The sequence below is a fragment of the Pongo pygmaeus genome, chromosome 12 (assembly GCF_028885625.2).
Source record: "Pongo pygmaeus isolate AG05252 chromosome 12, NHGRI_mPonPyg2-v2.0_pri, whole genome shotgun sequence".
NCBI lineage: Eukaryota > Metazoa > Chordata > Mammalia > Primates > Hominidae > Pongo > Pongo pygmaeus.
In genome coordinates, this window is record NC_072385.2 from 132,325,515 (window position 1) to 132,347,006 (window position 21,492).

At 53.5% G+C, this 21,492-nt stretch overlaps 1 protein-coding gene across 13 annotated transcripts in view; it reads left to right on the plus strand.

Annotated features, from left to right (window-relative positions):
• Positions 1-21,492, plus strand: part of MYT1L (myelin transcription factor 1 like) — a 545,798-nt gene that overhangs the window by 516,170 nt on the left and 8,136 nt on the right. For 10 of the 13 annotated variants that reach the window (XM_054475542.2, XM_054475556.2, XM_063649009.1 and 7 more), the window contains 2 exons: positions 8,209-8,300; positions 15,506-15,615. In XM_054475542.2, the coding sequence (XP_054331517.1) occupies positions 8,209-8,300; positions 15,506-15,615 (202 nt within the window). The remainder of the gene's footprint in view (positions 1-8,208; positions 8,301-15,505; positions 15,616-21,492) is intronic. The other 3 variants (XM_054475548.2, XM_054475553.2, XM_063649011.1) reach the window with 1 other exon arrangement.

Consider the following 21,492-nt stretch of genomic DNA (forward strand, 5'->3'; position numbering starts at 1 on the left):
CCATGGGGGACTTGCCTTCCTGCACCGGTGGCCTCTGCTTCCTGGAGCCGTCAGTCCTCTGGGTGGTTCTCTCCCATGCACTTAATTAACCGCACATAACTTAGTTCTGTTCCTTTATTTTCAAGGTAGGAGAAGCCAGGATGGGGAGATCCCTAATAGATATGACTATTTAAATACACTTAATAAGGAACTTTGTAATCAAGTCATGAGAAAATGGGCCTTTTTGACATGAGAGTGGACAAGTACCCCAGTGCCCACCTCCCAGCAGGAGCCACCTTCTGACCACACTGCATGATTTCAGGAGCTGAGGCCCCCATGGGGAGCTGAGGACAAGGTGGCCGTGTGCAGCCCCTCTGGAGCACGGCGTCTGCAGGGATCCCTGGGTGCTGCCAACAACAGGGGTCCACCCTGGGACGGAACCAACTGGCAGGACCCCGGGGTCCTCTGGTCTACTTCTCACCCTACAATGCAGGCCCCAGGCCCCCAGCCGGGCAGTGAGGCCCTGTACATACACTGGGGCATAGGAACGGGACAGGGCCACCCCCTGGGGGGCCACAGCTGTCACTCTGTGCTCACTCAGTGGCCTTGAAAGAAGCGCCTGAAGCGAGAGAACATGGGTGACGGGGTTTCCCCGAAGTCAAGTCAAAGCAGCCAACGTGCACCGTGTCCATCCTCATTTTATGCGCCTTCGTCTTGGCGTAGCCTCAGCAGCTGCTTTTGGCTGCGGCTTTTAAGCTGTGAAAGTATTTGCTGGGAATGTCCTTGGCTCCTCACGCAGCACCTCCTCCCTGTTAGGCTGATTTCTCTGCTGGATCTAAAACAGGAGGGAGGAAGCATCGTGAGTGGCGCTGGGGGCTTGAGCGGCTCCTCCCTCTCTCCTCTGGGGGTGCCCACCAGGGCCCAAAGCTTCTGGGAACCCAGCGGGGAGCTCTGCTCCTGAGCCAGGAATTGCCAGGCACCACACAACTGCTGTCCGCGGGGCCTGTCCAGTTTCCCCAAGTGCTTCTGCTTCATTTGCTAATCCATACAGCGTAGCTCAGAATGATCGCTTGCCTTGGGTCCCCAAACACTACCTGAGCTGGAAAGTGCTTGTGTGATGTGTTAGTAATGGATAATACAAAATTTTTAACATGGGACTTTAAGCCATCAAAATTTCTGTTTTATTTCTTAACAACAACAACAAAAAGGCTGAATGTGGTGGTTCATACCTGTAATCCTAGCACTTTGGGAGGCTGAGGCAGGAGGGTCACTTGAGATCAGGAGTTCGAGACCAGCCTGGGCAACATGGTGAGACCTAGTTTCTATTAAAATATTTTTACAAGAAAAAAAAAGGTAACTGTGCCATGGGGCGTTCCATTGGTGATGAAGCGTGCTGATGCACACGGAGCCATGCAGTTTCTCGGGGCGGTGCTGTGTGCCTCGCATCTGGATGCCTGGAGCCACTCCCCAGTCTAAGGGTTTGAATGCAGGAAAAGCCATCTATGGCTAAGAAGAGACAAAAAATAATTCTAAACTAGAAAAGATAAAATACAGGACAAAGGAGAGATGGGCCAGGCAGCCCTGGGACACTGGCCTGGCTGACTGTCTGGTGTGGAGAGGCCGGGAGTTCCAGGGGCAGGGCATGGAGAAGGGGTGGCTGTTAGGATTCCATGGAGGTGTACTCAGGGGGGTGTTCCCCCACACTCTTCCCTTCTCAGAATCAGAGCTGGAAAGCAGCTTGGCCTCTCGGCCCCTCCTGCTTCCTGACAACTGAGAGGCAGGACACTGTCCTTCCTATTTTATTCACGCAACAGACATCCTTCCAGGGCCCGTGGTATCCCAGGCACGAACCGTGATTCTGAGTGGAGAGGGTGGAAAGGACACGGGGATGGCCCTGCTGGGGTGGAGCTGACAGCGTCATGAGGCAAGAGCCGCTGAAGAAGCAAATGCACCCCCTCATGACGAGTGGGAGCAGGGAGGGACCCCAGCGACAAAGAGGATGGGGAAGGGGCCTGTTGATGCTGCTCAGCGAAGGTGGCAGAGACGTCTGCACCAACACAGCCAGGCTCTGGGAGCTGCGTCACCAAGCCCAGCCGCAGAGGGGCCTCACCTCGGGCTCTCAACCATGTTACCCAGAGAGCCAGGCCTGTGGCGGCCGGAGCTCACTGAGCTGATTCCACAGGACGGAACCTCACCTGTTCTCCCAGGCCTGGCTATCCTGACATCTGCCTTTCATGGTTCTTGTTTAATATCCTTTCTCTATATTCAACCTTCAAAATATCCCCATGAGGTAGGGAATTTTGTTTGCTTTTAAATTCCCATTTTACAAATGAAACACCCGAGCTTAGAGAGGTCACTAGAATAAGTCAGCAGCAGAAGCAGGACTTAGCAGAGAAAGTCTGACTTCCAAGCCCGTACTTCACTTCTCCCTGGAGCTCCTAGGTTGTAGGTAACAAGAATCCCCAAGAAGCAAGGCTGGAGCAGAGCCAGGGAAATGAGGTTCCACTCTCCACTCCACCACTAAGGAGCTGTTCGTTCATGGGTGAATGCTCTCCGCCAGGCCTGCACCTACAATTCTGCAAGCATTTAGTCCACTGTGGGAAAAAGAAAGTGAGATCTGCCCTAAAGAACTGAACTGAGCAGATCTTTAAAAATTCAGCGGCAAGACCCATAAAAGAGAAAGAGGCTGGGGAGCTTCGCACCCCCAGTGAGGTGGAGGCTGGGGGCAGCTTCTGCAAAAGCCGAATCCTAAAGGAAAAATCACTGACATGATGTCAGTCTGTTTCCATTTTCTATGCTGTGCATTTTTACTAAACACGTCCCATCTGCAAAGGCTCCTGGACACCACGATACACGTAGCAATGTGGTCGGCATTCCGAGGAACCATCCTTAGACCAGCAGGAGAGGAAAAGATAACCAAGGATGTGAACCGCCCATGTCCACGTCCCGGGAGGCTGCGCTCCAGGGCGCAGGGGATTCGAGGAAGGCAGCGCTGTGGTGGGCCAGAGCCTGGGCCGGGAGGGCCTCCTGGTGCAGGCCGGGCCCTGCTTTGTGGACAAAACAGTAAAGAGTTAGGAGGTCAGTTGGATGGGGACAGGGCGGGACAGCAAACTCAAGTGGGAGCGCCAGGGGCGTTCACCTAGCGGCAGAGAAGATCGCCGGCCTGGGGAATTCGTGAGTGGACAGTGGGAGGCAGCACGTGTGAGAAGAGCCCGTCGCAAAGGCCCTCTAGGGCAGCGGTCCCCAACCTTTCGGCACAAGGGACCGGTTTCATGGAAGCTAATTTTTCCACAGAAAAAGGGTGGGATGGTTTCTGGATGAAACTGTTCCACCTGGGATCACCAGGATTAGCTTCTCCTGCGGAGCCCGCAGCTTAGACCCCCTCGCAGGCGCAGTTCTCAATAGCGTTTGCGCTCCTGTGAGAATCTAATCCCGCCGCTGACGTGACGGGAGGCGGAGCTTAGGGGAGAACGCTCGCTCGCCCACTGCTCACCTCGAATCCCGCCGCTGACGTGACGGGAGGCGGAGCTCAGGTGAGAACGCTCTCTCGCCCACTGCTCACCTCGAATCCCGCCGCTGACGTGACGGGAGGCGGAGCTTAGGGGAGAACGCTCGCTCGCCCACTGCTCACCTCGAATCCCGCCGCTGACGTGACGGGAGGCGGAGCTTAGGGGAGAACGCTCGCTCGCCCACTGCTCACCTCGAATCCCGCCGCTGACGTGACGGGAGGCGGAGCTCAGGTGAGAACGCTCTCTCGCCCACTGCTCACCTCGAATCCCGCCGCTGACGTGACGGGAGGCGGAGCTCAGGTGAGAACGCTCTCTCGCCCACTGCTCACCTCCGCCTGTACGGCCCGTTCCTAACAGGCCACGGCCGGGGGTTTGGGGACCCCTGCTCTAGGAAATATTCCAGCATTGGCAGCTGCTCTCAGAGAAGCTGCTGGAAGCTCTCCTGGGGGAGTGGGGGCAATCACAGCTGAGCCCCTGGGGCCATTTCTCAGCTGTAGGATGGAACGGATGGGACCCAGGCTGAGGCCCGGGGGCCTCGCTGAGGGAGAAGCACAGACCTGGACTGAAGTGATGAAGAGAAGGGAGGGGTTTCAGGCGCAAACAGCAGAGGCTGCTCAGTAGGAGGATGGCAAGGAGGAGGAGGCGGGCCTTAGTGGCCCTCCCTCTCTCCCCAGCTGCAGCTCCTGGCCCCTCAATGCCATTCGCAAACACAGGGAAAGTCGAAAGGGCCGGGGGGGGGTTCAGACGGCGGAAGGCCAGAGAGGTTCAGAGGGCGGAAGACGGGAGCTGCTCCCCTGCATTTGTGAGGATCACACTGAGCCGGGCTGGGCCACACCCACCGTGGACCGACTAGGTGTCACCCTCGTCCTACAGTCACAGTCTTAGGACCTCTGCAGGAGTCCCTCACCCCAGCACTCCTCTCATCTTAGCCCAGGGCGGCAGCTGCACTCAAGTTTTTTTTTTGTTTTTTTTTTGTTTTTTTTTGAGATGGAGTCCTGCTCTGTCACCCAGGCTGGAGTGCAACGGTTCAATCTCGGCTCACTGCAACCTCTGCCTCCCAGGTTCAAGAGATTCTCCTGCCTCAGCTTCCCGAGTAGCTGAGATTATAGGCACCTGCCACCACGCCCAGCTAATTTTTGTATTTTTAGTAGAGACAGGGTTTCACCATGTTGGCCAGGCTGGTCTGGATCTCCTGACCTTGTGATCTGCCCGCCTCAGCCTCCCAAAGTGCTAGGATTACAGGCATGAGCCACCGCGCCCGGCTAAGAGTCTTCTCTTAACTGGAAGTCCTGCAAAATCCTGCCGCAGGCCTCTTTGAGGGCTCAGTCTGTACCTTCCAGAGCCTGGGTGCACTCACACTCACCCTGGGCCTCCACTCACTGAGCCATTACAAAATGCATTCAGACATTTTATGCTTTCAGAAATCGTCACTGGGCACCCATTCTATCTCCAGCATTCTCCCATCATGGGGATACAAAGCAGTGAACAAAAAAGTGCATTTTAATCCTTGCCCTCAAGAATACACATTCTTTTCATTAAACTTCACAAACACAGTCAATTCAATATTTTATTCTCATTTCACAAGTGAGCAAACAGGACTGCCTAAGTCTTTCCTAGCCAGTTCCATGTCTTATGTGCGTTAGAGCATCAGGGGGTGCGGTGTGAGATCCAATGGGCCTCCTGGTCTCACGAAGGACTTGCCAGATGTAATCACCTGACTGCAGAGTCTACCTGGATACGGGGGTCAAAGCGCAGGCACACCTGCAGGAAGATGTGTGTGACAGCTGCAGTGTGTCCAGTGGCAGGAAGGGGAAAAGTGGCGTTAAAATCCAAGCATCCTATTTTAGGAAAGCCTTAACAGATCTTTTGATAACTTCTTATTTTACAAATGAAAATATCCAGCTCGCCATCAGAAGCAGATTTACGGATAAGCTAGGGAAGCAGAAGTGTCAGCCCCCACCCCAGCCGGATTTGCAGGGTGTCCTGCTGGGATCTGATGGGGAGGCAGGAGAAGACCCAGGAAGGTGCCCTGGAGTGTGGATGACTGCCAGGTTGTTGCCCAGGCCCCATCAGGGAGGAATGAAGAGGAGCCTGTTCCCTCCGGAACGCGAGGGGTTCGTTCACGCCCCACACTAAAGAGAGCTTGAGGGGCACAGGGATTTCCGGTGTAAACAGCAGCAGGCAGGGTGAGAGGATCCATCAAAAGCAGCAGTGCCAATGTCTAGTAACGAATAAATGAACAAAAAAACAGCAAAGGGAACCACGAGCCAGGACCCCCTCAGGGTCTGTCCGGATTCCTGAGGATGCAGTCAGGGCGAGCAGGAGAAGGCAGGGCGCCCACTGTGCCCACCCCGTCACGCCACCCAGTTCCCAGAGGCCTCTCTGCTCCTGGGGCTTCCCGTGCGGCTTGCCCTGGGATGGTATAGGACGTGGGAGCTTATGATGCTGGAGCTGAAGACGCCAGAGCTGATGACGCCGGAGCTGATGATGCTGGAGCTGATGACGCCAGGGTTAAAGTCCCCGCTGCTCCTTCTCCCACTGAACCTAGGAACATCATCAGCAAACACAGCAGTTCACAGCCACAGAGTTCTGGTATGAAAAACAAATACTGGTGATTGTCTTAGACATTCCAGGGCTGCAAAAACAAATACCACACCTTGGGCAGCGTAGAAACCAGAAATTTATTCCTCCAAGTTCTGGAGACTGGAAGTCCGAGACCAAGGCGCCAGCAGATTCGGCGTCTGGCGAGGGCTGCTCTCTGGTTGGTGGACGGCGCCTTCTCACTCTGACCTCACATGGGAGAAGGGGTGAAGGAGCTGTCTGGGTCCCTGTTATAAGGGCATGGATCCCATCACAAGGCCTCCTCACTTCCCATACGCCCCTCCTCCTAACACCATCCCGGTGGGGGTCAGGATTTCAGTGCACGAGTTTTCAGGGGACACAGTCAGGCAACAGCAATGATTATTTCAAATTTTATGAATATTCTATTATGAGATGCAAACATCACATCAAAAAAATAACAACTTAGACCTGTGGTGTGGATGAAGAATACTGAAAATATTTTTATACAAAGGTAGGATTTCCCCAAAAACAACCTCTAATATCCCCAGTTGAAAATGTATTATGATCAAGTTCTTCTGCTATGAATTTTCCTGTTTTCTTAAAAAAAATTTAAAAGAAAATGTATTACAAAAATAATATTTGGAAAGCTTAATTATATTAATGCAGATATTAAAAAGATATTTCTAATAATTATGTAATCTGCCTGCAGTAGTAAAGAGTGTTTCTAGATATATCCTTAACACATCATCACACCACTTACGGACACAGTCCATCTAACACTTAATATACAGGTGAAATACAATATTATGTATAGAGAGAATAAACATGTATGTCATATACATATATAAAACATTATAGGCGGGTTGTGGTGGCTCATGCCTGTAATCCTAGCACTTTGGGAGGCCGAGGCGGGCAGATCACCTGAGGTCAGGAGTTGAAGACCAGCCTGGCCAATATGGTGAAACCCTGTCTCTACTAAAAATACAAAAATTAGCCAGGCGTGGTGGCACACACCTGTAATCCCAGAGGCTGTAATTCTGTAATCGGGAGGCTGAGGCAGGAGAATCACTGGAACCCAGGAGGCGGAGGCTGCAGTGAGCTGACATCGCACCACTGCACTCCAGCCTGGGTGACAGAGCAAGACTCTGTCTCAAAAAAAAAAAAAAGCATTATATACAGAAGTTTTTCATCTCACCCATAGTTAAGTGCCAGATGGCCCCTGGCCTTTAGCACAGTGAGGACTCCAGTTGACCAGCATGTCCAGGAGCCCCTGGGAGGGAGGGATGGCCCCTCGGAGAGTGAGGAGTTGTGAGGAAGCCGAGGCACGGGACTGCATGGAAGAGGCACTCCACACACAGGACACACCATCTTCAGCAAACACCCAACAGGACAGAAAAGGAGGCAGAGGTGCCTTCCTGCCCCGGAGGCTGCTGGCCACATCTGCCACATACACTGTGAAGAGCTGAGATGCATCCTGACGTCGACAAACCAGTGGCTGAGAAAAGTGAAGAGACACCTGGGAAGTTTGAAAACAGACTGAATAGCTGCTGATATTAGAAAACTGGCTAAAAATTGTGAGTGAGATAAGGAGATTGCAGTTATGTTTTCACCTTTGAGATTGGGGAAGCAGGAGGGGCACAGGTGACTAGCCTTGAGAGATAACAGCTGAATTTGGGGTGAGTTCATTATTCTGCTCTCTCTACTTTTGTATATTTGAAATTAACTTTTAAACCCAACCTTTCTATAAGCTTGATGCTTCCCATAATAAAGATTTTTAAGCAATATTATCACTCTACAAAAGTTCCAAAAAGCTCTGAAAGTTACACAATGAAGGGCAGATTTCCTCTCCTCTCAGAGCCCAAACTCCCAAGACCCCCCCCCGAGAGGCAGCCCCAGCCGAGCGCCCATGATCAGTGCTTACCACATGCATGAGTACACAGACACACACATGATGCATACACACACACATGCACCCCATGTGTGCATAACTGTCATACTATATGCATTGGTCTTTTTGCTTTTTCTCATTTTCAGACAGCGTTTTGCTGGCAACCAACCTAATAAAATAATGCTGTTCTACACCTTGCTTACCACCACTTTCCTGCAGGGCTGGGACATCAGACAGTTGACTAATGGCCGTCCTGTGTCTTGTCCACAGCTTGTCAGGATGCCCGAGAGCCACGTCAGCGATGAAGAAGGCAAAGCTTTCTGGAGAGCAGATGCTGACCATCAAACAGCGGGCCAGCAACGGTGAGCACCCCTCCAGCCCTCGTGGCACCCATGGTCAGGAAGGCCCAGCGGGCACAGCCATGCCAGCTCTGTGTCCTTTGACAGTTACAGCTCACTTTTCTTAGAAAGCGGGGGCAGAGATAATTCTGGCCCTCTCATCTATAAAGCTAAGCAACTTGAGAAAAAAAGCAGTCTTTCTCAAAACAGTCTCCCACCTTCACCGACTTCACTACTCACCGGAATCATGAGCCCAAGTCCTGAGGGTCTCTCTAGCACTGGACAGTTTGCTCCCTGGAACCCCAGTGTGCCCACATTTCTGCCTCTGTCCCTCAGGCCCTCATCTGGGGTTTCTCCCCCCAGGAGCCGCTTTGGGGCCACCCCAGGCTACAGATAACAAGGATGGCACCCCCTCCCCTGTCGCCCTCACTCTCAGCATGTCTGGTGCCTGATTTTCTTGATTCCACCTGCAAATCTATTTTGTTCTGAGGGTCTCTCTTGTCACCAACCAGCACAGGTGTGTAGAGAGTTCTGCAGAGGAAAACTGGGGGCCTCTGGAGGAGCAGGAGAGAGGAGAGCCACTTAAGCCCTTAGAAACATCCACAGTCCACCCTCATGATCTGGGGACTCTATTTGCGAGTTCACCTCCCTGCTGAAATTAATTTGTAGACACAAGCAATGATCTCAATGCTTTTGTAGTTACTCCTGTGCATTCACAGAGCAGCTGAAGTGTCTGGTGTTCCTCAGTGCAGGGGGCTATGATGTGCCTCACAGAGAAAACACGCATGTTAGCCAAGCTCCCTTCAAACAGGAGTCATGGTTGTGACTGTTGGCTGGGAGTTCTATGTTAAGGAATCCCCAGTATCTATTAAATAAGTTGTCTTTAAATGGGAGCACATATAAAACAGGTGTATTAGTGCACTCTCATACTGCTATGAAGAAATACCTGAGACTGGGTAATTTATAAAGGAAAGAGGATTAATCAACTCACAGCTCCACATGGCTGGGGAGGTCTCAGGAAACCTACAATCATGGCGCAAAGGGAAGCGAACATGTTCTTCTTCACATGGCAGCAGGAGAGAGAAGTGCAGAGCGAGTGGGAAAAGCCCTAATAAAACCTCCAGATCTCATGAGAACTCAGTATCAGGAACAGCATGGAGGTAACCACCCCCATGATTCAATTACCTCCCACCAGGTCCCTCCCATGACATGTGGAGGTTATGGGAACTATAATTCAAGATGAGATTTGGGTGGGGACACAGCCAAACCATATTAACAGGGTTTTTTATTGATCGATTGACAAAAATGGGACCAGAGGCTAGCAGGAGCTTGGCCCTTTGTTTCCAGAAGCAGTGATTCTGCTCTCAGCCTGTGTGCAGGTAACTTTATAGCACATGGCTCCTGGGAATAATGAGATCAGCTGTAACCTGTAGCCACTGAGCAGACTGGTCCCCTTCACAGCAGAAGCCCAGCCTCCTCTTCTCAGCCCTCACTTGCAAGATGCACCCCTAATTTTGTATTTCTAAAAGGAGCCTGCACAGCTCTTCAAGCACCACAAAGCACGGATGCCCTGGGCTGAAGGCTCCCAGACCATCCTACAAAGCTGACCCTGGGCAGAACCTGGGACCCTCCTGCTGTATGTTTACCAAAGGGCACCTCCTCCCCAAATCCACCAAGAGTGAGCCACACCTGAGCAGCTCCCAAGCATGCAGGCATGAAGCCCCTGGCCACAGCCACAGGGGTCTCCTCTCATCTGACTGTTATTGGTGGTCCTGAGGACAGCATGAGAGACGCCTGAACGTCCCACGTGTGTGTACCTGCAGGATTCCCTCTGCCAGCAGCCAGCACAAACTATTTCTCAACATGTGGCCCATTGTTCACCAGAAAGGTCATCAGCTTCCTGACATTGATCCTCAAAGTCTGGGGCTCCTGGAGGCATCCTGTCTCCCAGGCTGCTCCTGTCAGTTTCTGCCTTCCAGAATACCGTGACCCACCCTCACAACCTCTCCCTGTGGATGCAGTCCCAAGCAGCCAGCGTAAGGACCCCGCTTTTCAGACACCAGGATAGCCAACTTTCGCTTCCCAGTTATTACGGAGCACTGTTCCTTGCCAGAAAGAAAACATTCCCTGAGCCCCATCCATATGTCAGGCACTTTTCAAAATACTTAGAGGGCATTTCACCCCTGAATAACCCTGGATTAAAGTGGAAATCCTTAGACAATTGATCTGAGTTCACGTGCCTTTGTTCCCCATTAATGAAGAAAGTGGCCGTTAGGTTAGGTAGGCCAGTTCAAAACAGAAAAGGAAACAAAACATGGAGAGAACAGATCTGCCAATCCTAGAGGAGGGGCCATTCAGACCTGGGCTGGTCCACCTGGGCGGCGGTGGGCAGATCCCTGAGGTGGCCATCTCTTCATCGGTGGGTCTGAGTTGGCACTGAGGGCACTAGATGTTCCTATTACTGCCACACACAAGGAGTTAATTCACAAAAACAGGTGCTAACTCGGAGGGATAAAGATAAGCAGTTGGTCTGTGACTCTAAACTAGAGGAACCAACAACTGGGCTTCATCCCACCAGAAAGCAGCCAGGGCACGGGCATTCCAGGGTCACCGCCCGCCCGCTGGCTCCAGCTGCTGCTGCTGGGCAGCCTTCAGCCAGGTCGCTGCATTTCACCCTAGTTGCTGGACACACAGTTCGTGTAGTGCTAAGTTTTAGGACAGAAACAGTTCCCCCTCCTGCAGATCCTAATGCACGCACGTCCATAGGTAAAAAAGAGGAGCTGCAGGTCACTGGGAGAACAGGTGGTGGAAGTGGGTCCCACCCAGGTCTTCCTAAGTCCAAGTGTGTGCTGATGCCTGAGGCTGTTGATTCCTGACACTGTTTGCACCAAACTGAGATAGTTCTTACTTACCCCCAGAGCACAGTTGTATGCCCAGGCATCATTTCCATGTCTGTGTAGCTAATCCAGGAAAGGTCCAGAGACCTTTCCTGCTGCTCTTCAGGGGACAGAGGCACAGCATCCAATTTCTGCTGCCATGGTACCATTCTTCACATCCAAAGCTCTGTGTTCCTGTTGCCCTTGCTATAGATGTGGAAAAGACAATCCCTCTCTTTCTTTTTTTGGACTGGGTCTCACTCTGTCACCCAGGCTGAAGAGCAGTAGCACAATCTTGGCTTACTGCAACCTCCCCTCCCAGGGTCAAGCGATCCTCCCACCTCAGCCTCCTGTGTAGCTGGGACTACAGATGTGCACTATCACACTCAGCTAATTTTTGTATTTTTGGTAGAGATGGGGCTTCGCCATGTTGCCCAGGCTGCTCTCAAACTCCTGAGCTCAAGCAATCCACCCCCCTCGGCCTCCCAAAGTCCTGGGATTACAGGCGTGAGCCACCGTGCCTGGCCTTAAATATTTTAATATAGACGAGGTCTCACTATGTTGCCCACTATGTTGCTCTTGAACTCCTGAGCTCAAGCGATCTGCCCACCTCAGCCTCCCAAAGTGCTGGGATTACAGGCATAAGCCACCATGTCCGGCCTTCTTTTCTTTCATATCCTGAGTGTAAAGCCTTTCCTGGGGTCATTTTTATACCTTCAGTGTAACAAGAGTGCTCAGCAGCTTCCCTCCGTGTGAGGCCCAGACACTGTGTGGGACAGAGAAGCCGCCAGAATCCACTGTGAGGCACTGACTCCACCAAGAAGGACCCTGGCACTGGATTTTAGCGCTTTCTCTTGAGCATTTGTCTGAAAGGGAAGCAGCTATTCTAAATGTCCTTGAGGTTCCCTTCTGGCTCTAAAGTATTTTTCTTTCTTTCTTTTTTAAGTTTAGGGGCGAGCCTACTCTCATGTCTCTCCCCGACAAGGATCACCTTATTTTCTTTATCCGTGGAGTGATCTCATCACGCATTAGCTCTCAGCTCTGCCTGAGCAGCCGGCGTGACTGTTAGTGAGTCTCCTTTCAGAACCCTTTTGCAGAAGTTCACTGTATGCCTCTTAGCACCTTGGCACCTTGGCTAAAGTTGTACAATCAGTGGCTTTTTGGCGGGTAGTGGGGGCAGAGGCGGTGTTTGGGAGAGAAGGAAATAAGATAATGCTTTTTCGTTCCTTTCACTATCACAGCAGAAAGCAAGCTAGGGAAAGGAGCTCTAACCTCCATCAAGCCCCGAAAACTTGAAGCACTTTGTCAGGAACTTCACCTACTTATTTCGCTTAATATTCCTGAGAGCTCCAAAGTGTGGGAACTCAGGTTTCTACTTCAGCTGTAAGGAAAAGGAAATTCCAGGAGGCATGGAAATTCCACCAAGCCATTAGTGAGAGTGACCAGCGCTGGCTGGGTTCACCATGGGACGCTGGTCTCTCAAGAGCTACCAGGATCCTGAAATAAATCAAAATCTTCCGGGACCACGCTATGCTAATTTGAGTAGGATTTTTTTGCTTGTTTGGTTTGGTGTCCAGTAGGTGGATTTTCTGGCTCTGAGATGCTGCTTTTTGGCTGGGCCCTCCCTGCTCAGGCCAGTTTTTTATAAAGGCAGTTTCTCCTGAGAGCTTGAAGGCCAGCTGGTGGAATGTATTATAAAACCCTAGTTGCGGCTGGGCGCGGTGGCTCATGCCTGTAATCCCAGCACTTTGGGAGGCTGAGGCGGGCAGATCACCTGAGGTCGGGAGTTCAAGACCAGCCTGGCCCGTCTCTACTAAAAATACCAAAAATTAGCCGGGTGTAGTGGCAGGCACCTGTAATCCTAGCTACTCAGGAGGCTGAGATAGGAGAATCGTTTGAATCCGAGGGGTGGAGGTTGCAGTGAGCCGAGGTCACGCCACTGCACTCCAGCCTGGGCAACAAGAGCAAACTCCATCTCAAAACAAACAAACAACAACAACAAAAAAACCCTAGTTCCAGCCTAACCATCCACAAAGTGAGGGTCAGCTCAGAGGCCCCAGCAACCCCAGGGACTGGTTCCTGGGCCAGTCACTGCCCTGCTGCAGGGATAAGAAGAATTCCCACCCAACCCAGAGCTCTCCTCTCACTGAGGGGGCTTCACGCTGAGGCACACGTGCCTGGGGGCTCGCAGGATATCCCAGGGATGGGGCTGTGGACAGCTCTACAGAATCAGTTTGCAGGCCCTCCTCTTCCACATTCCCTCGTCCTCCAGAATCTCATGGGCCGGGAATGCCTCTGTGACCTGCCGGTTCTTCCTGGCACCGTTTCCCTGTCTCCCTCCTCCCCCTTACAAAGGAATGATGTGCTGCACGGAGCCACAGTGGGCAGCCCTAGGACTGAGACGTTCCCAGGCTCCCACAAAGGGCTGTTGGTGACCACTTGGGCCTGAGGGTGGTCCCCCAGGACAGAGCAGAGCTACGGAAGTAATATCCACCCATCCATCACTCCCAGAACAAAATTAGAGATGAAAGGTTGTCATGGGACCCGTATCAATACTTTTATTTGGATTTAAAATGACACTGACTTCTGTCAGAACAGTTGACCTGATCTGGCAGATCAATTAGATAACAAAGCCTGATAGGCCAGTTAATTTGACATTTATCATGAATTCTTCAAACTAAACATCCCAGTCCAAGGTTTTTGATAGAAATATATTGAAAGGCCTCTGCGAGATGGGATTCCTAGGAACGTGCTTGAGAAATTTGCCCATGACAGCTGTAGAGGGTCGAAGCGTCACCACGTCCAGTGTTCTGAGGGCCTCCTTCACATGGAGGTGTTCTAAAGGCATTTGGATGCTTGCAGTTTAACAGAAACTTGTGAGGAATGCTTCTGAAATGATACATTTGTTCATAATTTAGTTGCTTTATGAATTGGGATTTTTTGCATTAGGTATTTTTATCTTGAGGGAATAACTTTTTTTTTTTTTTTTCATTTCACTAAAAGCAGCATCTAAGGCCCAATCCCACTGATCCGTCACTTTCTCTTACTCTCATCTTTCTAACGTCTTGGTAGAGAGGAGCCTCCACCTCTGTTCTGCTGATGTCAGCAGGGTTTTTGGGGTGCTCTCAGGCCTCGGCCTCTGGTTGATTGTACCCCTTCTGCCCTTCTGTCTGCAAAGCTTGAAAACAGCATCTACCCACTGGGAGCCTCCTAGGAGGCCTGGATACATTTTCCATTAGTTTTGAATAAAGATCCATTGTGGTGCTGTGTGACCAATGAGAACAGCAATCTCAAATCCTGAATCTTCTAGGGTGATTGCGTTTGCCAAACTCCTGCTCTCCTTCTGTGTACACCCAATTGTGTGAGGTCAAGTGGCCACAAATAGAGAGGAATCTCCATCTCTTTGGTGTTGGCAGTTTAATGTTGCCAGTAACCAGACACAGCCGGCCAGGGAAGCAGGTGTCCAGAATGGCCTTTGTAAATACCGGCATCTGGGCCCTGTACCCAGCTATGCCAGGACTGATCCATGTGCCCTGTGGACCTTGGCAGGGCAGCAGTCACCCACCAGGGACACTCAGATAGTCAGGTACACACCTGGCCGAGGTCACCATTCTGGCAGAGTTTACAAATTGGGAATTCTGTTAGTTAATACATACTTTTTAATCATTCAGAATGAGATTTTTTATTCGCTAAATGTCGAATATTCAGAGAGCCCTTTTGTGGCCATCTCCCTCCAGCCAGCCCCCATGTCCCTCTCCCACTTCCCACAGCTTCCCGTTGGTGGATAAGGTGAGGTCATCCTCAGCATTTGCTGGACTGCATTTGTGCTTACACGTCTGTTGCCCATTTTCCGACCCAGAACCTAAGCTGAGTGAGGGCAGGGAGGACCTGGCCTTGTTGGTGAATGTGCCTGCAGAGCCTGGCCCCAAGCCTGGGGTGTTTGCAGAATGACTGATACAGACAGCGAGTCGAGAGAGAGAACAAAAGCAGGAGAAAATAGGCCAGGCTCAGCAAATCAGCACTCAGGACCAGGTGGTTTCTGCCTCATGTCCCAGGGATACATCTAAGACCCAGGTTAACTGTCCCTGGGAGCTTGACCCTCAAAGTGCCCAGGAGTCTTCTGTGTGTCTCAATTGTTTGTTTCTTTTTGTGGGGGGACTTAGGTGGGGAAGGGGCAGTGGTAGGGAATAGAAAGACACAGAGATTGTGATGATTTTTTCCTTTCTAATTCAAGAGTCTATTTTCCAAGCAAATTCAATTACGAATATAAAAGGAACAAAGAAAGCTCTCAAAATTCTAACTCTAATATTTTTGTATATAATAGTTTTAACATACTAATATTCATTATTACAGGTATAGAAAATGATGAAGAAATCAAACAGTTAGATGAAGAAATCAAGGAGCTAAATGAATCCAATTCTCAGATGGAAGCCGATATGATTAAACTCAGAACTCAGGTAACAGTTTTTGAAGCCCTCAATTTTAGCTCTAACATGCACCATTATACCAGAGATACGTGGCATGAAATCAGCTTTTAGGAGAGCTGCCGTTTCCTCTTATTTGCTCTTTTATTTCCTTTATGTTTCCACCTTATGATATTGGTCTTCCGCAGACACCATTCTGTGGCAGTGTTCGCTGTAGCAGGGGCCATGGTTCTCTCGTTTTCAGTCTGCATGTGTGTTTGTGTTTTTTAATAAAGTGCATTTGTGAATAGGCATTTTCAGAGGATCACCTGTTCCTGCAAACAATGAAGGTTTTCGTTCCAAGATACTTCGGGTCCTCTTGTTATTTAATCACTATATTAAATGTATAGCGACAGCCTATGTTCCCAGAATTTAAAACAAGGAGTGCCTGCCACATAGGACTCCTGGGTGTCTGGGGTTTGGGGAAGCAGCCCCAGTGACTTGCGGCTGCAGAGCCTGGGGTTGGGGCGAGAGAGCAGTGGCAGCTGGCAGAGCAGCTGTGGTCACCTAACCCCCTCCATGCCCACAAGGAGCCCACAGGGTAAACGTCCTCAGCCTCATCTTAAACATACAGCTTCTAAGACGGAGAGGCAGCTTCTCAGCCAAGCCGAGGCCACAGAGGCCAGGCTGGACCCTGTCTGACCATGCGCCTTGTGCCTGGCATCCCCCACCTTGCTGTGTTAGGGTCCCGCTGAAGTACACTCTGGGAGTGGAATTTATTTGCTGACCACCCGACCCTCACATTGCCCACAGGGTGAATGGAGGTGTCCTGTTACAAATGAGGTCTCCATTCTAGCCCCTCCCCAGCAGGCCACGGTGTGATGAGGTTCTCAGGGGATGCTGACCAGCCTCCATGAAGGTTGCTCGGTTTGCTGGGAATGAGCCCCGAGAACTGGATGGAGATGAGGATGGTGTCACCGCTAGCCGCCTACGTGATGATGCTGTCCTCCTAACAAACTCCGAGGGGCTCCCTTATTATCCCCCCTCCGTAAATGAAGAGGTTGAGGCTGGGGAAGGTTGAGGGCCTTTCCCATGGTCAGCCAGGTGTGGTCAACAGCTCTGCTCAACAGGTGGTTTCTACCCACTGGACACAGCTTTCCCAAGGATGGAGACATCCTCTGGGGCTGGGGCCCCACCAAGCAACGGAAAGGGATTTCCAGGCCCCCCATGGGTACCAAGGATGAGGCCAAGGGTGGGAACTCCCCAGCAGGCCATGTGGCTGCTGCCCGGGCATTTTGATGCCAACCTACTTCCCCAGAGGGCATCACTGCCTTGATCTCACAGACCTGGTAGCCCCAGGGGCTGTGTTCAGGCCTTCCCAGAGTCTCGCATTGGCCTGGCTGGGGCTCACCCAACACAGGTTGGAATTTCCCTTAAGACTTACCTGAACGTTGGGCTTGGGGAATGGAGTAACAGCCTGTGGCATTCCTCACCCCCGGGACCAGCTGAGGCCATGGAGGCGGCATCTTGGACTGTATAGGAGACTCCATGGCTGCCCGAGCACTCAGGAGCTGCTGTCCGGGAGAGAGTAGGAGGTGACCAAGTCAGCAAAGATTGTTTAATTGGGACAGATCAAAAATTCACCCTTGAGTATTACTCCGTTCTCACACTGCTAATAAATACTTGAGACTGGGTAGTTTATAAAGGAAATGGGTTTAATGGACTCACAGTTCCGCACGGCTGGGGAGGCCTCAGGAAATTTACAATCATGGCAGAAGGTAAAGAGGAAGCAAGGCACCTTCTTCACAAGGTGGCAGGAAGGAGAAGTGCAAGCAGAGGAAATGCCAGAAGCTCATAAAACCATCAGATCTTGTGAGACTCACCCACTATCACGAGGACAGCATGGGGGAACGCCCCCATGATTTAATTACCTCCACCTGGTCCTGCCCTTCACAGGTGGGAATTATAGGGATGATAATTCGAGGTGAGATTTGGGTGGGGACACAGAGCCAAACCATATCAAGTTGTATTCTGTTTATGAGGGTGACAAGCCTGAAAATCTTATTTCCTCCTTTGAATGGCACCTTTCGGGGCACTCTGATGAGGCAGAATGTCCTTTTCTGTCCAGGGTGTTGAGTCCATGGTCTACTGGGGCAACCCCATTCCAGTAGGATGCCGTTCAGGAAGGGAGTTCTTCCCACTTTCCAAAACCCCTCCCTCGGCAGTGAAGGCCTACTGCTCCGTGGCTGTCCATGAGGGATGGACGGCAGCTCTGACGCCAGCTGTGGATGAAGTACTGGGGCTGGGGCTCAGCCGAGGGCTGAGTAGGCTTAGAGGTCATGCCGCCTGGATCTGAGCCCTAAAGGACAATGCATGTGCCTACACACGCTGCTTAGAGTAGGAACCCCAGGCACGCTCTGCACCTGCACGGGCTGGGCACCCCCTCAGGAAGCACTCAGGTCTGTGTCTGTTCTCACTGGCTCCTTTGTGCCTTTCTTTATCTCTGAGATGAGTAGTTGCTCCTAACAGCATCTATTTGGACCTGATGTCAAAAATGAATGTGAAGAGTTCATATTTATTCTCACTGACTCGGCTGATGAGAGAGGTGACTTCCCAGATGTGCCCAGGGATGGACCTTCCTCTATTCTAGAAGGGATGGGAATGCGCTGAGCCGGAGCCCCCCAGCTCTGCAGCTCTCAGGATCGGATGATGAGCTCCAGTTTAGAAGTTGTTCTGTGAGCACCAGGCCTGAGCTCAGAGACAGGCAGCTGCTGATACAGGCAGCTTAGAGCCTGATGTTCTTTAAACGGGTTAGACCTGGGGCAAAACTTACTAGAAAACACTGTGCGCCCACAGCCAGGAGCCCTCCTTGCTGCCTGTGCCTCAGCCACTGCCCGGGGAGTATGGAGGAGGAACGTGGGGCAGGCCAGCTCTCCAGGGCATAAAGCGGCCCTGCCTGATGGCCCCGGCCTTCCTGCAGCAGCCTTCATGCCCCTTGCATTTTCCTTTAGAAGGTCCTGACTTTCCCGTGCCTCTCAGGCCCGCACACCCTCAGGGAGCATGGCCAGGAAGGGGAACTGGCCCAGACCCCATGTTTTCTTGTCCACTCTGACCCAAGAGAAGGGCAGACTTCTCCCAGTGCCCCATGACATGTTCAAGACACACTGACACGAGGATGCAGACCTGTGCACAGAGCCCAAGCCAGAGATGACACAGGGCTGCAGGCCTGTCCCAAGTCCAAGCCATGAGATAACTGAGAAGTGGGTGCCCACGGCCCGATGTTCTCTCTGGAATGGGAGCGGAGGGAAGAACGGTAGAGTCAGTGCTCAGACCTGCAGCCCGGTGATGAGGGTCCTGCACAGGGAGAGGTCCAGATTTAAATCTGGTAAAGAACAAATCCAAGAGAAGGAGAAAGGAAACTCTGTCCAAGCCTTTATATTTCACGCCTGTGCTGGATGGGGAAGACCGCCACGCCTGTGCGGGATGGAGGGAGACCGCCGCGCCTGCGCCGGATAAGGGGGAGACCGCCGCGCCTGTGCGGGATGGAGGGAGACTACGGCGCCTGTGCCGGATAAGGGGGAGACCGCGGCGCCTGTGCCGGATAAGGGGGAGACCGCGACGCCTGTGCCGGATAAGGGGGAGACCGCGGCGCCTGTGCCGGACGGGGGTAGACCCCCGCGCCTGTACCGGATAAGGGGGAGACCGCCGCGCCAGTGCCGGATAAGGGGGAGACCGCCGCGCCTGTGCCGGATAAGGGGGAGACCGCCGCGCCTGTGCCGGATAAGGGGGAGACCGCCGCGCCTGTGCCGGATAAGGGGGAGACCGCCGCGCCTGTGCCGGACGGAGGGAGACGGCCGCGCCTGTGCCGGATAAGGGGGAGACCGCCGCGCCTGTGCCGGATAAGGGGGAGACCGCCGCGCCTGTGCCGGATAAGGGGGAGACCGCCGCGCCTGTGCCGGATAAGGGGGAGACCGCGGCGCCTGTGCCGGATAAGGGGGAGACCGCGACGCCTGTGCCGGATAAGGGGGAGACCGCCGCGCCTGTGCCGGATAAGGGGGAGACGGCCGCGCCTGTGCCGGATAAGGGGGAGACCGCGACGCCTGTGCCGGATAAGGGGGAGACGGCCGCGCCTGTGCCGGATAAGGGGGAGACCGCCGCGCCTGTGCCGGATAAGGGGGAGACCGCCGCGCCAGTGCCGGATAAGGGGGAGACCGCCGCGCCTGTGCCGGATAAGGGGGAGACCGCCGCGCCTGTGCCGGATAAGGGGGAGACGGCCGCGCCTGTGCCGGATAAGGGGGAGACCGCGACGCCTGTGCCGGATAAGGGGGAGACGGCCGCGCCTGTGCCGGATAAGGGGGAGACCGCCGCGCCTGTGCCGGATAAGGGGGAGACCGCCGCGCCAGTGCCGGATAAGGGGGAGACCGCCGCGCCTGTGCCGGATAAGGGGGAGACCGCCGCGCCTGTGCCGGACGGAGGGAGACGGCCGCGCCTGTGCCGGATAAGGGGGAGACCGCCGCGCCTGTGCCGGATAAGGGGGAGACCGCCGCGCCTGTGCCGGATAAGGGGGAGACCGCCGCGCCTGTGCCGGATAAGGGGGAGACCGCGACGCCTGTGCCGGATAAGGGGGAGACCGCCGCGCCTGTGCCGGATAAGGGGGAGACGGCCGCGCCTGTGCCGGATAAGGGGGAGACGGCCGCGCCTGTGCCGGATAAGGGGGAGACCGCGACGCCTGTGCCGGATAAGGGGGAGACGGCCGCGCCTGTGCCGGACGGAGGGAGACCGCCGCGCCTGTGCCGGATAAGGGGGAGACCGCCGCGCCTGTGCCGGATAAGGGGGAGACGGCCGCGCCTGTGCCGGATAAGGGGGAGACCGCCGCGCCTGTGCCGGATAAGGGGGAGACCGCCGCGCCTGTGCCGGATAAGGGGGAGACCGCCGCGCCTGTGCCGGATAAGGGGGAGACGGCCGCGCCTGTGCCGGATAAGGGGGAGACCGCCGCGCCAGTGCCGGATAAGGGGGAGACCGCCGCGCCTGTGCCGGATAAGGGGGAGACGGCCGCGCCTGTGCCGGATAAGGGGGAGACCGCCGCGCCTGTGCCGGATAAGGGGGAGACGGCCGCGCCTGTGCCGGATAAGGGGGAGACCGCCGCGCCTGTGCCGGATAAGGGGGAGACCGCCGCGCCTGTGCCGGATAAGGGGGAGACGGCCGCGCCTGTGCCGGATAAGGGGGAGACCGCCGCGCCTGTGCCGGATAAGGGGGAGACCGCCGCGCCTGTGCCGGACGGAGGGAGACGGCCGCGCCTGTGCCGGATAAGGGGGAGACGGCCGCGCCTGTGCCGGATAAGGGGGAGACCGCCGCGCCAGTGCCGGATAAGGAGGAGACCGCCGCGCCTGTGCCGGACGGAGGGAGACGGCCGCGCCTGTGCCGGACGCGGGGAAGGCCTCCCCTGTCACTCTCTGCGGAAGGGGTTGCATGTTACATCTCAAGCCCAGGAGTGTTCTTACTAAAACTTGGAAAGGTATTTTTCACTGTTCAATTGTGAGAATTCAAATTAGGACAAACGCAATTTTATTTAATTGAGAAGATGAGTTTTCCAATTTGGAATGTGTTTAAACACTATTTGGGGTCCAATTAGTGCGACCAACACAGTTCCTATGTGGCTGAAAAATCCATTCTTAACGCTTGGCAGCTTGAAAAGAAGAGTCTGCCTCGGGGTCTTCACCTCACACAAACGCAATCAGAAGTCCAGACACCTGGCCGGGCGCGGTGGCGGTGAAACCCTGTCTGTACTAAAAATAAAAAAATTTAGCCGGGCGTGGTGGCGGGCGCCTGTAGTCCCAGCTACTCGGGAGGCTGAGGCAGGAGAATGGCGTGAACCCAGGAGGTGGAGCTTGCAGTGAGCCAAGATCGCGCCATGGGCGGGAAAAAAAAAAAGAAGTC